Here is a 19,555-nt window from a genome sequence, read left to right on the forward strand (position 1 = left end):
GAAATCAGCACTTGAAACAATTTGAGACTTCCACCATGCAGTCCAAAATCTATGTTGTTCACTACACTTTGCATTAGTGGGCATTGCTTATGTTTTCCAAAGTAAAATTCAAAATGGTCTACATTAAAAACATACTCTACATACTTCACAAGGTAATTACTACTTGGTTGTGTTAGTGAAAAATCTGAGCTGTCTTCCTGAAAGACCTTATCTGGAGGTCAATTCCTGTAATCCTTTTATTATCAAACTGTTTCCAGTTCTAGGTTGAATTACAAGAAATCTGCTTTGAAGATTATTTTCTTCACAGGGAGTCATTAAAGTTTTTTTCTGTTAAGCTGTCAAAAATATTCATTAATATCTAAGCATATACATATGTGTGTACAAAGGTAATATATAAATTATATCCATCAAGTATATCACACATTATGTATGGATGTGTTTATCCATATCTGCATCTGTTCTATATATATATTTATATACACATACATAATGACACAGTTTAGAATATTGTGTGTTAGCAGATAGAAAATATTAAAACTAAAGGTAAAATGAACAGGTAATAACTGCTTCCTCCAACCAAATGTTGCCAGGCTCCTGTAGTTTTGTAATAGAAATCTACCCTATAGTTTGTGCTTCTTCCTAGCCAAATTACTGTCATATCTCCTAACTATGTACACAAGAAGAGGTTTCATTATGTTAATAATTACATTGCCTGCAGGCTTTTTGATGTTGCATTCCGCATACAGAATAGAAACAGATTTCATAGAAATATCATTAAAGCTGTTAACTACAGGAGAAAAAAAAATCAGAGGCAATCAAAGCATACACTTTATTATCAATAAATGTAAGTAGTTTCAGAAATGGCTTGCATTTGAAACACGTTCACTAAGGAGATCATCAGCAATGGAAGCTGCTGCTTAAAGGAAGAGAGTTTTGTGGTCTAAATCCATTTGGATCACTACAGATGATTACTTAGATCCTTTGCTATTCATTTTTAAATATAGGCTCAAGAATCATTTTTAAATTAGCAAACTAATAAAGGGATAGAATCAGCCTCAGAATTCTGACCTGAATTGGGGCTATGTGAATTGTAGGTCATTATTGGAATGACAACACGTGACAGTTTTTCTTCAACTCCACTTTTATTTTAGTTTTTTTTTTAATTTTTTAAAATGGTGGCTGTTAAATTGATGATTTAGGAACAGTAGAACTCATTGTACTACACAGTCATTTAAAAAAGACTTTAAATATTCAAATGCTCAACTACATATTCCCTGACACTAACATTTGTCTTCATTTTGGACTTCCAGCTGAGAAACATCAGTATAATGGCTCAGAGACATCAGCCTCGTTCAGTATTATGAAGACAGTGGCATGTCTTCATCCTTCTAAAGCTTTTTCTTTGAAAACCTCATATTCAGATTCTTTTTTGAAAGGGATTAATTAAGCTCCCAAGATTTTTAAAGAAACATATTTGATAAATCATAATTTAGGTTTTAGTCTGATTATTGCAAATATCAATTTTCTTACGTAAAGGGAAGACAGGAAGGCAGATGTTTAGATATCTGAATGAAAACAGAGTAAGAGAAAGAAAAGATAAAAAGTGTACTAATTCATATGTGCTATGTGACTTTTTGATTATCAGGAGCCCCAACATCCTATAAAACCTAAAATATTTGGTGAATTAAAGCAGATGAATTCAAATGTCTTTGAAATACCCATGATTTGGAAAATAAAATAGAAGTCGATTTCACAAACACATTTTTACTTTGAAACAGTAGCATATTAAAAGTTGGAGATAGCTCTTTAAAGTGAAATTATGTTTTTCCATTATAAAGTAATTAACAATCACTGCGAATGATTTGATGATAAAGAATCACTGATTTTCAGAACCAAAAGAAACCAGAGATAGCTAATCCATTGGGAGCTACCATTTGGGGGATAGAAATAGTAGAAGCTGAGATAGAATGATAGAAGCTAAGAACAATGCTCCTCAAAAAATATACATATTATGATTTTTAATGTGCAGATAATTTCAGGGGCTTGTTCATGGACTCTTTGATGCTAATGACAGGTTTCTATCATAGGTAGAGTAGGGACAAGAAACCACACATCCTGTCATCTATAATTAATCAATTGTGAATCATTAAACTGAGCAGCTCTCGCTCTCTCTCTCTCTCTCTCACATACACACACACCCTGTCTTCAGTATGATTATATGTAATCAATCATACTTTATTAAAGATTCGGCTAACTTTTATATGCCGCTTATTGGGGTTAATATCCAATAAGATCTCATTATAAAGTGCTCTGTTATACTATAAATTTATATATATAGTCAGAAATTACTGTTCCCAGTGCAAATAGTGACATGTAATACATCTCATTTACTCCAACATAAGTACTTAATTTGTTCTTAGATACAGGTGTTATAATGAATTTCCACTGTAATGAAATATTGAAATTTAAAAAAGGTAGTTTGATAGGCTGACATTGATTGATGAGTTACTTGCATAGATTATGCATCTATTCTGAAATCTTTCCATTCTTTGAAGAAATAGGTAACTTGAATGGAGATGGGGAGAAATTAGATACAGTTTGCCACAAAATTATTGTCCAACTGAGGGGATCAGTGAGGAATATTAAAGACATCTTCGAATGATGAGCAGTTAAGCCCATTAAGCTCCTTGACTGACATACTAAAATGTAATGAAATGGAAGGCTGAAGCTGTTAACAGTATTGATTTCACATCTAATTCCCATTGTTAAACTTTTTTTTCTTTTTCTTTTTTTTTTTTTTTTTTTTTTTTGAGATGGAGTCTAGCTTTGTCACCCAGGCTGGAGTGCAGTGGCACAATCTTGCCTCAATATAACCTCTGCCTCTGGGGTTCAAGGGATCAGAGATCAAGGGATTATCCTGCCTTTGCCTCCTGAGCAGCTGGGATTACAGGCGCCCACCACCACGCCTGGCTAATTTTTGTGTTTTTAGTAGAGATGGGGTATCATCTTGTTGGCCAAGCTGGTCTTGAACTCCTGGCCTGAAATGATCCTCCCACCTCAGCCCTCCCAAAGTGCTGGGATTACAGGCATAAGCCACTGCATCCAGCCTCATTGTTGAACATTTTTGAGTCTTCCTTTATTTCATTTTCTCTTGCAGCTCATGTACATATAATGTATCACATATGTAAAAGTATATAAATTATACTAAAATACACTTTATGGATATGGATCTGAATAAATGTATAAATATATATATGTACATGCATACCTATACATATCTTCATAATTAACATAAATAATATATTCTTTATATATATATAAGACCATATATATATATGACCTATAAATCAAAGGGAAAATATTAGGGAAATAATGAACTTGAATTTCTGGCATTTTTGTAAAGATGAGTAAGCATTCAATAGCTCAAGTGAAACACAGAGCCTTGACACTAGCCAGGAATGCAGTAAACACATATCTAACAGGCAAGCGCTATTTTGGTCTATTTCAGAGGGCTCATATTTTATATATGAAATATATGTATATTTTTATATTCATATTTATTCAAATCATACAATTATGAAATTTTTATTTTAACATATGAGAATAATTTGAAAATCAGATCATAAAATAAATTTTAAAACAAAAGAGTTGAAGTAGGAAACAATTTAGTACTGAAGGGCAGTCATTTCTCAGGAAACAAAAAAGTAATTGGAAACTTTACACCAACAAATAGAATGTTCTCATTTGGCTGGCAATTGATAAAAACGCATCCTGTTGTTGTGAATACTTAAATGACCCAGAAGAGTGCGATTGATGCCCAGGGTATTGGGATTGGCACTACCAGTGTAAACTGAGTCCAAATTATGGTACTTACTGCCTGATATTTCCCCGCCAATAATAATTAAGCTATGTAGATATAAAGAAATTATCAGATGGGGAAAAGTGCCCACAGGCTCACATGCACACCAAACACACAGAGACATGTACTGATTTTAGTTCATACCAGATGTGTGAGGAAAACACTCTTTTCTGATCCCTTTTAGTAACAATGATGAATCAACAAAATCCAGTGGGTTAGACTACATAATGTGTCTTAGGCCTGTGATTTATGGTAACGTTTGTAACTGTATATAAAATCATTCATTTGACTGACATTTAATGAGTGTTTTCTGTGTAGCAACATTGTGCATATCCTTGTGGAAAAGATAGTCCCTGCAATTATTTGGACAACTCAATGGAATGTGTACTGACCATTCTCCTGGGACAAAGAGCCAGGACACTGAGCAGCCCTGGCTAGGCTTAGCAGGATAGGAGTGTGGCCTCGTGTTTGTTCTTATGGGGATACTGCTTTGAGCTGCAGATATTCCTGTAGTCTATTTTCCCCCACGATGCCTGATGGAAGTGTCTGTGTGGTTGTCATATCTGATTCCCAGAAGTTTCCAAGCCTCAATGATTCTGAGAGTCATGGTCAGGTAAGGCTGTGCACGACCTCCCACTCTGGACCATACACAGCCCCTACCTTGCTAAGTAGCTCTCTCAGCTTGCTCTTCCGTATTCTCATAAGTTTCACTCTGGATGAACAGTTCATTTGCAGCTTCTCTTCCATGCCACACTTGGAACCTCAGAAAACTCTGAGTGACATGGGCACACCTCACACTCCTTCCTTCTCAGCAAATTTGCCACCTACTGTGCATGTGATGGATCAGATAAGGTGCATTTTCTTCTCCTTTGCCCCATGAAACTTGGAGTCCATTTGAATTGTTTCCCGTCACCCCATTGTGCTCTAGTGGGAGAGATGAGCAGAAACTTCCCACACACTGCCTCCCTTTCCCTTCCCCCAGATACCCACTCATCTCCCAGTCCTCCTGGAGTGGTTCTGTCTGGGAAACTAGGGCTGGGCTCTCACCTGCTTTGAATGTGTTACAAGTCACAGGAGGAGTGATGCCCTTGGAGTTGGGTCATTTTAAAATCCAAATCTCTGCTCCCAGATTGAGCCATGTTCACAACAAACAACACCCTTTCCATGTGGCCACCAGAGAGCAAGAAGGAACACATTCAATGAGTACTTTACGTATCAACTGAGCCACATGTTTATGCACTGTCTGCGCCATGTCACAATTCTGGATCCCTCACATACAGCATATATCTTAACAGGTCATTCAGTCTCAATGTTCTCGCTCCTTTCTCTGCCTTCTGTAGAGGAATAATAGGTTCAGAATCAGAAATGTCCCCTCTTGAAATATGTGCATTGTTTTTGTGAATATATCAGTAATAATACAAGCATACAAATTATGTATGTTTTTATTCTTTAAAATACAGTACTGTGACAATCCACTTGAATAATGTTAGTGGACACATTTTTGGTTTGCTTTGTTTCATTTTTTTCCCATTAAGGAAAATGTCTGCTTTGTTACAACACAATACTAATGCATCACTGTACACTTTAAGACTCCTCGTTGTTCAACTTTGTCTCTTAAAGTCTCCTTTTGGGAACAGAGAGCTTTTTCGTAGAAAAAGTATTTCTTCCTGGAAGAATATTGAAGTGGGGACACTCATAAAGTGTCTGCCAAAATACAACTCTCCAGGAGTAAGGGTTCTTTCTGTGAAATAATACATCAAAGAGGAATGAGGAGAGCAAGACAAAACCCAGTAGAAATGGATTGGAATGGGATGCATTACTTTGGAGTCATGAAACATATGTACTATCTGTATATATGATATAAACGTTTGTGTAAATATATGTGTGTGCATATGTATGCATGCTCACGTGTTTCTTAGCTCTGTTCACCAAAAAGACCTAGAAGTAAATGCACTGAAGTAGCAACTTATACACCTAGGATTCAAATATTTGTCTTTATACGATTCCCCACTAAAATAACCAGAAAACCTTGAAGGAATGTCTTTTTCTAGAGCTGAGGCAAGATCAAGATGAGCCTGGAACATATTAAGCCAAAAAGAAAAGAGGTACTCCAATAAATGATGGGGCGTGTCACAAGGACAGAGAAAAACTATTAAAAAGAGCTTCCCTAGTTGAATCTGGGTAAATTTGAACACCAGTATAATTAAGGACAATAATGAATTATAGATTATAAAAAGGAATCCATGTGCCCATTGAAATAAAAGATTCACAAAAGAGAAAAATATGGACTTTTGCTTATAGTCAAATGCTAAGTGTCAACAAGTAAATGTAGAGAAAGGAATGCTGGAATAGGAAAAAAAATCATTATTTTGTAACCACCATGCTAGAAATTGACTCCATCAAGAACCATTAGTAGATGCTAAATCTATGGGAAATGTTGATAACAAGCATATTTATATGGTCCTAACGTTATCTCCCCATGGGTTGCTTATTAGTTGTAAGTGGTAGAGGAGAGGGCTAGGTTGGCATAGGGGACCTTCAAATTCTACTTGGCCGGGTATTCAGTTCTGGCAACATAAATGAGGGCAGAGAGAGAGCTTGTGCCTCTGGATGTGATACCCTGAGAACAGACATCATTTACATTTCAGTTGTCTGAATGCATAACCTAAGTCTAACATGAGACAAAGACACATTCAAAATGATAAACATTTTATTTATAAAAAGGGGCTAGATTCTTTAAAAATATCAATTGCCTGAAAATCAATGTATTTAGTACTGTTCCAACTCACAGCAGCCTGAAAAGACATGGCAACAAAACCTGACCCTAAGCTGGATCCTAAATTGGTGAGGGGAGTGCTACACAAATGACATTATTGGTCAGTTGATAGAACCAAAATGCAGATGAAGATTAAATAAAAGTATTTTGTCAATATTAAATTCACTGAAGTTGATAACTATGCTCTTCATGTACACATTTGTTTTTAAGAAATATGTACTAAAGTAGGATTAAGGAGAAATGATTTGGGTAGCTTATTCTGATTATTTATAGATTGTCTGTGTGCGTGTGTGTGTGTGTGTGCAATTATATACAGAAGAATATTTTGGCATATATATTTCAAAGTGTTGACAATAGGTAAGTCTGGATAAAGGAAACATGGCTGTTCTATGCACTATCCTTATTCTTAAAATTTCCTTTGGTTTTAAATTATGTAATACTTTTTTAATGGCAAAAAGGGGAAAAAAACACAATAATTTGTTAAGATAAAAAAATACAATTGTTAAGAACAAGGAATCTCAAGGTTCCAGGACTGGTGGGAAATATGTGAAGGTGACATCAATACATGTTCTGCCATGAATAGAAATATTTTTCCAAATGAATGTGTGAGCAGTGATACTATAAGGGGCCTGGGTTCCATGGAACAAATGTTGAAAAATGATGCAGAGATATGCTGTTAGGTTCCACACTGATCTAAGAAGTGTATCAACAGATACATGCCAGTCAGTTTTTCCTATGCCATTTTTGCTACGGAAGTTCAAACTCTCAGAACTGTATTACAGGCCTACAATGTATATCTGTCCAAAGCTAGGTGTTATCCAAGGCTGGGGAAAATACACAGACAACATTATTAAGTAAGGGTGTAGTTAAACTTGCGATGGTAATATCATTTATTGATTTTAGGTAACCATAGTGTGGCCATTGCATTTACCATTTACAAGCCATATACAGGTCCATATGCAGGAATACAAAATTATGAAAAAATACAAAGTTTGCAAAGAATCAAAATGGAAGCTTTTTCTTAACTCATTCTGCATCTGAACCTGACCTGACCCCATGCTAGGCTATTCATAGTCTCTAATGAGCCCGTTTGGCATGAATATCATATGCTTTACTGCAAATATATAGTTACATTTGATTAACAATGTAATCAATTTGATGTGAGTATCATACGCTTTACTGCAAATATATAGTTACATTTGATTAACAGGGTGCTACTACAGACCCCATTAGGGGTTAAAAAAAAAAAGCCTGCACAGATACCATGTTACTTTTCTAAAATCTAAAAGTTTCAAAATCATAAGATACCTGGGCTGGGTGTGGTGTCCTACACCTGTAATCCCAGCACTTCGGAATGCCAAGGCAGGAGGATCGCTTGCCAGGAGTTCAAGACTGTCCTGGGCAGAATAGTGAGACCCAGTATCTACAAAAAATAAAAATAAAAAAATAGCTGGTCATGGTGGTGCATGCTTGTAGTCCTACCTACTTAGAAAGCTGAGACAGGAGGATTGCTTGACCCCAGGAGTTCAAGGTTGCAGTGAGATGTGATCATGTCACTGCACTCCAGCCTGAGAAACAGAGCAAGACTCTGTTTCTGGGAAAAAAAAAAAAAAAAGTGTTTTAGGTAAACGACTGTGGATCTGTGCTGTCTAATTTCATTAGCAAGCAAGTTATTTATCCTTCTTAAGTAACAATAATAAGAGAAAATGTAATACTAAAAAGTGGAATTGAAAATGAAATGCTAAAATTCATTTAATGAACCCAGAATCAGGCAAGATTTTAAAACTCTGACTTAAATAAAGACAATGTGATAAATTATCCATAGCTGTGCGACCTATTTTAATTATAAGTAGAACCATAATATACAAGTACTCCAAATGTACTTTCTCTTTTCCTTCTGCAGTTATTAGCCATGTGCAGGCAAAGACATAGTGGCATAGTGGCAAATTTTTCAGACTAAGAATTTAGATTCACAATCCCACTCTTTGCTGCCATTATCTTAAGTCACTTATACTCCTTTACCAGTTTCTTTAAATGTAAAACAAAATAGGCAATTTTGGTTAATGTAAGCTTTCTTATGAATTTTAAAATGAAGTGATTCTAAAGTTTCCAGAGTTTATATTTTTATATTATTATTCCATATTATTCTAAAATACATACTCCTAGAATTTTGTTGAACTGTAAAAATGTAATTTTGTTTGTTTTGAGAAAGAAAACCCACTCATCCTAATCACTTTTCTTTATTTATTAATTTTTTTTTATACAGTGCAAGTTCCAGGGCCAGTAGAAAACCTGCAAGCTGTATCTACCTCACCTACCTCAATTCTTATTACCTGGGAACCCCCTGCCTATGCAAACGGTCCAGTCCAAGGTTACAGATTGTTCTGCACTGAGGTGTCCACAGGAAAAGAACAGGTAGGTGAAGGAATGGACCACACTGCTTCCATCTGTTGGATGTTTCCATCCATTGGATAGCTCTAGGGCTGAAGAAATAGGAAAAGACCCACAAGCTCTTGATACAGCCCAGTGTTTAGCACATTCATTGAAAAGCTGATTAGTTTTAAAGCACTTGTTATTGGAAACTTTACACAATTTAATTAAATTCTGGTGGTAAGAGGTAAATGGGCAATAAAGTGAAGTCAATAGAAAGGATACTAATTTTTTGTTTGAGTCTGCAGTTGCCTGGCCTGTGTGGGCAACCAGATTTGTATTAACTTACCTGGTCGTGGAAGGCATTTGCATTTTTATTCCTTAGACTAAGGGGTGATTGCCCTCCTAGTCAATGGCGTTCGCCAAACTGCTTTTTCCATTCTAATACATTTACATTATATATAACTCCCTTCCATCATCAGGATGTGTCCTATCATTTTTTAATGTTTTCAGAAGAACTTACTCTGAGAAGCCTAGTCTCCTTCTCCTTACATTTTGCTCCTACCCAATGGTTAGCATAGACACCTGAAAAGAAGCAAATTAATTGTTCAGGTAAACTAAAAGTGAAAAGATCTTTAGGGAGACACATGAAACTGAAAAATTCTATTTGGTGATACATGCACACACATATGTTAAAAATAGAATTTCTGAGTTTCATATATATGTGTATGTATAATATGTATACCTATATAATACATATATATTACATCTATACATATATGTATTATACATGTATAATACATATGTAAGCATAATACATATACATGTATGTGTATACATATATAAGCATAATACATATACATGTATATGTATACATATATAATACATATATGTATACATGTATAATATATACATACACATATATAATACATATAATGTATAATATATGTATACATATAATATATATTATATAATACATATATATAATACATGTATACATATATATAATGCATATATATATATGTATGACTATTGAGGTATTTACTTCCAGATTCTCAACTTCATGTAAGAAAATATATACAGACATGTATATATTCAATAGTTAAATCAAAAATTGGCCTCAGGATATGGGAGTTCTTATTATTTGTTGTGAAGCTTGTCAAGCATAGAATGGCCTTCCTGCTTTCACATAAACTGCATGATCAGAATTTTTACTTAAAAATAAGAAATATTTTATATTCAAAAATAGCTCAAGCCCAGTCCCAAATTATATTATAAGATAAGCATTACAAGAGCTCCTCCTATGTAATCATGGGTAGTATTTTTTTTTCTTGCTATCTTCAAGCTATTTTTTGCTCTTGTTTTTTCAACTTTCTGTTTTATCTGCCTTTCTATGTATTTTAGCTCTTCAATGCATTTTGCCAACAATTTAAATAAATTCAAAACCAGCATCATCCAAGATAGATGTGAGTGTGAAGATCTGATTCCTCAGTGACCTTCACCTCCAGTAGCTCATTTACTGCAGCCATGAGATGCTCAAATAATTTCAACCAATCTGACAGCATTTTGGGAGATAAAAATTGTGGCAAAGTGTCTGACAGTTTCAAGAGCTGTGGGTATATTTCAGCAAGAGAAGCACAAAATCTATTATTTCTTGGTGAATTATTGCATTTTGGGTACAGGAGAAAATCTCTGTTCCCATGGCATTATAAGCTGCCTTCTGCCTGTGAGGGTTTAGGTGTGGGTAGAATAACCCAAACCATTCAGTATATTGAGTAGTGTTAAACAAATTGGATCTTAACGACTGTAAAAATAGCATGTGCTGTTTTAACAAGGAGTCTACAGAGTAGTTGGTTTTTAGTGGGAGAGTCTGTGTCACAAGGTAGGTTTTATAGCTCATTAGAAGGCTGGAGTGTAGTTTGTAAGAGTCTAATGTCCAATTCACTGATTGCACAGAATGAGTGCCATTTCTACTTTAATGTGCTTCCTTGATAACAGTTTTGGTGTTTTATGTCTCCAGAATATAGAGGTTGATGGACTATCTTATAAACTGGAAGGCCTGAAAAAATTCACCGAATATAGTCTTCGATTCTTAGCTTATAATCGCTATGGTCCGGGAGTCTCTACTGATGATATAACAGTGGTTACACTTTCTGACGGTAAGTTAAAAACAGTGAACCTCCTTTTACGTATTCGACATAATATTGACAATAATGACATAATATTGCACATACATATTCCATTTTCAAGGTTTCCTGACTAAAATTTGATGGACTATTACAGTTAAATGTAAACTTTATATCAAGATATATACTCCCAGCTGGGTGTGGTAGTTCACACAGGTAATCCTAGCACTTTAAGAGACTGAGGTAGGAGGATGCGTTGAGCCTAGGAGTTCAAGACCCACCTGAACAGCATAGTGAGACCCTATCTCTGTAAATTTTTTTTTTTTTAATTAACTGGATATGGTGGCGTGCACCTGTGATCCCAGCTACTTGGGAGGCTCAGGCTGGAGAATCACTTGAGCCTGGGAGTTGAAGACTGCAGTAAGCTGTGATCGTTCTACTGTACTCCAGCCTGGGCAACAGAGTAAGACCCTTTCTCCAAATTAAATAAATATATATATATATATAAATATATGTATATACATATATATATAAATATATGTATATACATATATATATATACACTCTTGAGTCAGTATATACTAATAGGTAATCCTCAAAATGTGACTATTGACTAAGAGCTAAAATTATTTTGTGTATTTTTTATTTCTTTAAATTTTCTAATACAAACAAATTTGTGCATGTGTGGACTAATTTTGATTGGCATGTTTTATTCCCCTATCTAAAAGTGTGCAGATGATTAAAGGTGTAAATGATAGACAATCCCTCTATATTTACCTCTTAATTAGAAAATATATCAAAAGGAATTAGGCCAAATAAGCTGATATTAAAATTTAAAGTATTAAAATTGAGCATGAAAAATGTGTATGTTGCCTACTAAATGGAAGAATAGACACAAACACACACATTTGAGACAAGAAGTGCAGTGACACAATTGTGCTTCACAACCCCCTTTATTCCTGGGCTCAAGGGCTTTTCTTTTCTTTTCCTTTTTTGGAAATCGAGTCTCGCTCTGTCACCCAGGTTGGAATGCAGTGGTGCAGTCTCAGCTCACTGCAACCTCCACCTCTCCGGTTTAAGTGATTCTCCTGCCCCCAGCCTCCTGAGTACCTAGGATCACAGGTGCATGCCACCACCCCTGGCTAGTTTTTGTATTTTTAGTAGAGACAGAGTTTCACCATGCTGAGCAGGCTGGTCTGGAACTCCTGACCTCAAGTGATCCACCCGCCTTGGCCTCACATAGTGCTGGGATTACAAGCATGAGCCACTGCACCCAGCCTCAAGGGATTTTCCTGCGGAAGCCTCCCGAGTAGCTGGAACTACAGGCATAGGCCACAGCACCCAGCTAATCTTTTTATTTTTGCAGAGGCAGGGTCTCACTTTGTTGCCCAGGCTAGCCCTGTTTTTTAATGCCATGAAAGAGAGGAATAAATCTTAATAAAGAGAATAAATTTGACAAAGTAATGGCCAGGGGAAACTAGAAACCTAACTGCTAGATGATCATGAAAGGTTGGGAAATTTGATAAAAAGTGAAAATAAAATACATCAAAGTATATGATGTGGGGCCAGTGAAAACTCAGGCAGGTGCAGAAATGTAGAGATAGGCCCTTGTGAATATTAAAAAAGGCCACAAGCTAGCTCTTTTCAGCAACAGTTTCCATTTGGTGTGTTTAATTCTATAAATTATTTATCTTTTTAATTAAAAAATGACTTTAGCTTGTGATTTCTTGACAGATCTATCATTGTTTAATCTGGGAAAGTACCTGGGTGTACATTTCACAAATATCAGTGAAATGAGGAAAGACATGCATATTATTAAGGACAGTACAAAGAGAACACAGGAATAATGCTCATTTGCAAATTCAACTTTAAAATGTATTTTATATGTAATACCACCTTGGTATCATTTTTAATGTAATTCTTATGCCCATCCATCCAATTCTGTTATTGAAGACAGAACAGAATATTTATTGGTAGAATAAATTACTTCACAACTTATAATTATAAAAATGAAAAACAAAGGAAAGTGAATATTTTACATAATTTATGTAGATTTCATTCACACTCCAAACTGTAATACTGTGGCCTTATTCTCCACTTTGGTTTTAAATGTCATAAGTGAGAAAGATAGATTATTATTCATTAGTCCAAGAATTGTCTTCTGGAAGTGTTACAATGTTTAGGACTTAGAAAATGTCTGTCAGTATAAAAAAAGAATTTCGTGACCCTAACCCCAATAAACATCACTGTGCAAGGGACACCAAATTCTCTCTCTCAAATGCACTGAAAGGAGATAGCAAGGACTTTATAAGCTTCTTAGAGTGGACACCGTGACCTCATTTGCATTCATTTTTACAATCAACTCATCTCTTTTAATGTCCAACACAAATCTGTGGCTCTTGGCTTTCATTTCCATATTATCCAGGTCCTTTCTGTCTACTTCAATCTCATGTCTTCTCCTCTGTACTGAAGCTGTTCATGCTGAGGTCATATATCACACTGAGTTGTATTTAATCACATTTAATAGTCACCTGCTTCCCAGTCTTCAGTCATGGAGCACTCTTCTTCGGTAACTTTGTGTATGTTGTAACAGGTGGATGTTGTGAAAATTAAATGGGCTGATCTGTGTAAACATCTAACAAAGTGTATGACATTTAAGTGTTTAATAAACATTATCTCTACCAATATACACTTCACTTTTTCTCATTATATTAATATTACATGCCCCTAAATATGAGGGATGCTGTTATATTCATCTCTGTATTCTTCCTGAGTAAATATTTATTGAATTAATTAGACAGCTCAGTCAAAACTGTGCAAATTTCTGTATGAAAAGGCTTATCTTGGGGGAGGAGCCAAGATGGCCGAATAGGAACAGCTCCGGTCTACAGCTCCCAGCGCGAGCGACGCAGAAGGCGGGTGATTTCTGCATTTCCATCTGAGGTACCGTGTTCATCTCACTAGGGAGTGCCAGACAGTGGGCGCAGGTCAGTGGGTGAGCGCACCGTGCGCCAGCCGAAGCAGGGGCGAGGCATTGCCTCACTCCGGAAGCGCAAGGGGTCGGGGAGTTCCCCTTCTAGGGGTGACAGACGGCACCTGGAAAATCGGGCCACTCCCACCCGAATACTGTGCTTTTCCGACGGCCTTAGGAAACGGTGCCCCAGGAGAGTATAGCCTGCACCTGGCTCAGAGGGTCCTACGCCCACGGAGTCTCCCTGATTGCTAGCACAGCAGTCTGAGATCAAACAGCAAGTCGGCAGCGAGGCTGGGGGAGGGGCGCCCGCCATTGCCCAGGCTCGCTTAGGTAAACAAAGCAGCCTGGAAGCTTGAACTGGGTGGAGCCCACCACAGCTCAAGGAGGCCTGCCTGCCTCTGTAGGCTCCACCTCTGGGGGCAGGACACAGACAAACAAAAAGACAGCAGTAACCTCTGCAGACTTAAATGTCCCTGTCTGACAGCTGTGAGGAGAGCAGTGGTTCTCCCAGCACGCAGCTGGAGATCTGAGAACGGGCTGACTGCCTCCTCAAGTGGGTCCCTGACCCCTGACCCCCGAGCAGCCTAACTGGGAGGCACCCCCCAGCAGGGGCAGACTGACACCTCACACGGCCGGCCAGGTACTCCAACAGACCTGCAGCTAAGGGTTCTGTCTGTTAGAAGGAAAACTAACAGAAAGGACATCCACACCAAAAACCCATCTGTACATCACCATCATCAAAGACCAAAAGTAGATAAAACCACAAAGATGGGGAAAAAACAGAGCAGAAAAACTGGAAACTCTAAAAACCAGAGTACCTCTCCTCCTCCAAAGGAACGCAGTTCCTCACCAGCAACGGAACAAAGCTGGACGGAGAATGACTTTGACGAGCTGAGAGAAGAAGGCTTCAGACGATCAAATTACTCCGAGCTACGGGAGGATATTCAAACCAAAGGCAAAGAAGTTGAAAACTTTGAAAAAAATTTAGAAGAATGTATAACTAGAATAACCAATACAGAGAAGTGCTTAAAGGAGCTGATGGAGCTGAAAACCAAGGCTCGAGAACTACGTGAAGAATGCAGAAGCCTCAGGAGCCGATGCGATCAAATGGAAGAAAGGGTATCAGCCCTGGAAGATGAAATGAATGAAATGAAGCGAGAAGGGAAGTTTAGAGAAAAAAGAATAAAAAGAAACGAGCAAAGCCTCCAAGAAATGTGGGACTATGTGAAAAGACCAAATCTACGTCTGATTGGTGTACCTGAAAGTGACGGGGAGAATGGAAACAAGTTGGAAAACACTCTGCAGGATATTATCCAGGAGAACTTCCCCAATCTAGCAAGGCAGGCCAACATTCAGATTCAGGAAATACAGAGAACGCCACAAAGATACTCCTCGAGAAGAGCAACTCCAAGACATATAATTGTCAGATTCACCAAAGTTGAAATGAAGGAAAAAATGTTAAGGGCAGCCAGAGAGAAAGGTCGGGTTACCATCAAAGGGAAGCCCATCAGACTAACAGCGGATCTCTCGGCAGAAACCCTACAAGCCAGAAGAGAGTGGGGGCCGATATTCAACATTCTTAAAGAAAAGAATTTTCAACCCAGAATTTCATATCCTGCCAAACTAAGCTTCATAAGTGAAGGAGAAATAAAATACTTTACAGACAAGCAAATGCTGAGAGATTTTGTCACCACCAGGCCTGCCCTAAAAGAGCTCCTGAAGGAAGCGCTAAACATGGAAAGGCACAACCGGTACCAGCCACTGCAAAATCATACCGAAATGTAAAGAACATTGAGACTAGGAAGAGACTGCATCAACTAACGAGCAAAATATCCAGCTAACATCATAATGACAGGATCAAATTCACACATAACAATATTAACTTTAAATGTAAATGGACTAAATGCTCCAATTAAAAGACACAGACTGGCAAACTGGATAAAGACTCAAGACCCATCAGTGTGCTGTATTCAGGAAACCCATCTCACGTGCAGAGACACACATAGGCTCAAAATAAAAGGATGGAGGAAGATCTACCAAGCAAATGGAAAACAAAAAAAGGCAGGGGTTGCAATCCTAGTCTCTGATAAAACAGACTTTAAACCAACAAAGATCAAAAGAGACAAAGAAGGCCATTACATAATGGTAAAGGGATTCATTCAACAAGAAGAGCTAACTATCCTAAATATATATGCACCCAATACAGGAGCACCCAGATTCATAAAGCAAGTCCTGAGTGACCTACAAAGAGACTTAGACTCCCACACATTAATAATGGGAGACTTTAACACCCCACTATCAACATTAGACAGATCAACGAGACAGAAAGTCAACAAGGATACCCAGGAATTGAACTCAGCTCTGCACCAAGTGGACCTAATAGACATCTACAGAACTCTCCACCCCAAATCAACAGAATATACATTTTTTTCAGCACCACACCACACCTATTCCAAAATTGACCACATACTTGGAAGTAAAGCTCTCCTCAATAAATGTAAAAGAACAGAAATTCTAACAAACTGTCTCTCAGATCACAGTGCAATCAAGCTAGAACTCAGGATTAAGAATCTCACTCAAAACCGCTCAACTACATGGAAACTGAACAACATGCTCCTGAATGACTACTGGGTACATAACGAAATGAAGGCAGAAATAAAGATGTTCTTTGAAACCAACGAGAACCAAGACACAACATACCAGAATCTCTGGGATGCATTCAAAGCAGTGTGTAGAGGGAAATTTATAGCACTAAATGCCCACAAGAGAAAGCAGGAAAGATCCAAAATTGACACCCTAACATCACAATTAAAAGAACTAGAAAAGCAAGAGCAAACACATTCAAAAGCTAGCAGAAGGCAAGAAATAACTAAAATCAGAGCAGAACTGAAGGAAATAGAGACACAAAAAACCCTTCAAAAAATAAATGAATCCAGGAGCTGGTTTTTTGAAAGGATCAACAAAATTGATAGACCGCTAGCAAGATTAATAAAGAAAAAAAGAGAGAAGAATCAAATAGATGCAATAAAAAATGATAAAGGGGATATCACCACCGATCCCACAGAAATACAAACTACCATCAGAGAATATTACAAACACCTCTATGCAAATAAACTAGAAAATCTGGAAGAAATGGATAAATTCCTCAACACATACACCCTCCCAAGACTAAACCAGGAAGAAGTCGAATCTCTGAATAGACCAATAACAGGAGCTGAAATTGTGGCAATAATCAATAGCTTACCAACCAAAAAAAGTCCAGGACCAGATGGGTTCACAGCCGAATTCTACCAGAGGTACAAGCAGGAGCTGGTACCATTCCTTCTGAAACTATTCCAATCAATACAAAAAGAGGGAATCCTCCCTAACTCATTTTATGAGGCCAGCATCATCCTGATACCAAAGCCTGGCAGAGACACAACAAAAAAAGAGAATTTTAGACCAATATCCTTGATGAACATTGATGCAAAAATCCTCAATAAAATACTGGCAAACAGAATCCAGCAGCACATCAAAAAGCTTATCCACCATAATCAAGTGGGCTTCATCCCTGGGATGCAAGGCTGGTTCAATATACGCAAATCAATAAATGTAATCCAGCATATAAACAGAACGAAAGACAAAAACCACATGATTATCTCAATAGATGCAGAAAAGGCCTTTGACAAAATTCAACAACCCTTCATGCTAAAAACTCTCAATAAATTAGGAATTGATGGGACGTATCTCAAAATAATAAGAGCTATTTATGACAAACCCACAGCCAATATCATACTGAATGGGCAAAAACTGGAAGCATTCCCTTTGAAAACTGGCACAAGACAGGGATGCCCTCTCTCACCACTTCTATTCAACATAGTGTTGGAAGTTCTGGCCAGGGCAATTAGGCAGGAGAAGGAAATCAAGGGTATTCAATTAGGAAAAGAGGAAGTCAAATTGTCCCTGTTTGCAGATGACATGATAGTATATCTAGAAAACCCCATTGTCTCAGCCCAAAATCTCCTTAAGCTGATAAGCAACTTCAGCAAAGTCTCAGGATACAAAATCAATGTGCAAAAATCACAAGCATTCTTATACTTCAATAACAGACAAACAGAGAGCCAAATCATGAGTGAACTCCCATTCACAATTGCTTCAAAGAGAATAAAATACCTAGGAATCCAACTTACAAGGGATGTGAAAGACCTCTTCAAGGAGAACTACAAACCACTGCTCAAGGAAATAAAAGAGGATACAAACAAATGGAAGAACATTCCATGCTCATGGGTAGGAAGAATCAATATCATGAAAATGGCCATCCTTCCCAAGGTAATTTACAGATTCAATGCCATCCCCATCAAGCTACCAATGACTTTCTTCACAGAATTGGAAAAAACTACTCTAAAGTTCATATGGAACCAAAAAAGAGCCCGCATCACCAAGTCAATCCTAAGCCAAAAGAACAAAGCTGGAGGCATCACACTACCTGACTTCAAACTATACTACAAGGCTACAGTAACTAAAACAGCATGGTACTGGTACCAAAACAGAGATATAGATCAATGGAACAGAACAGAGCCGTCAGAAATAATGCCACATATATACAACTATCTGATCTTTGACAAACCTGACAAAAACAAGAAATGGGGAAAGGATTCCCTATTTAATAAATGGTGCTGGGAAAACTGGCTAGCCATATGTAGAAAGCTGAAACTGGATCCCTTCCTTACACCTTATACAAAAATCAATTCAAGATGGATTAAAGACTTAAATGTTAGACCTAAAACCATAAAAACCCTAGAAGAAAACCTAGGCATTACCATTCAGGACATAGGCATGGGCAAGGACTTCATGTCTAAAACACCAAAAGCAATGGCAACAAAAGCCAAAATTGACAAATGGGATCTAATTAAACTCAAGAGCTTCTGCACAGCAAAAGAAACTACCATCAGAGTGAACAGGCAACCTACAAAATGGGAGAAAATTTTTGCAACCTACTCATCTGACAAAGGGCTAATATCCAGAATCTACAATGAACTCCAACAAATTTACAAGAAAAAAACAAACAACCCCATCAAAAAGTGGGCGAAGGACATGAACAGACACTTCTCAAAAGAAGACATTTATGCAGCCAAAAAACACATGAAAAAATGCTCACCATCACTGGCCATTAGAGAAATGCAAATAAAAACCACAATGAGATACCATCTCACACCAGTTAGAATGGCAATCATTAAGAAGTCAGGAAACAACAGGTGCTGGAGAGGATGTGGAGAAATAGGAACACTTTTACACTGTTGATGGGACTGTAAACTAGTTCAACCCTTGTGGAAGTCAGTGTGGCGATTCCTCAGGGATCTAGAACTAGAAATTCCATTCGACCCAGCCATCCCATTACTGGGTATATACCCAAAGGACTATAAATCATGCTGCTATAAAGACACATGCACACGTATGTTTATTGCGGCATT

At 37.3% G+C, this 19,555-nt stretch overlaps 1 protein-coding gene across 5 annotated transcripts in view; it reads left to right on the top strand.

Moving 5' to 3' along the window:
* DCC (DCC netrin 1 receptor) overlaps window positions 1-19,555 on the top strand; it is a 1,213,980-nt gene that overhangs the window by 866,742 nt on the left and 327,683 nt on the right. For all 5 annotated transcript variants that reach the window (XM_063653694.1, XM_054461350.2, XM_063653695.1 and 2 more), the window contains exons 10-11: window positions 8,902-9,050; window positions 11,026-11,164. In XM_063653694.1, coding sequence (XP_063509764.1) covers window positions 8,902-9,050; window positions 11,026-11,164 — 288 coding nt within the window. The remainder of the gene's footprint in view (window positions 1-8,901; window positions 9,051-11,025; window positions 11,165-19,555) is intronic.

The sequence above is a fragment of the Pongo pygmaeus genome, chromosome 17, assembly GCF_028885625.2.
Source record: "Pongo pygmaeus isolate AG05252 chromosome 17, NHGRI_mPonPyg2-v2.0_pri, whole genome shotgun sequence".
Taxonomy (NCBI): Eukaryota; Metazoa; Chordata; class Mammalia; order Primates; family Hominidae; genus Pongo; species Pongo pygmaeus.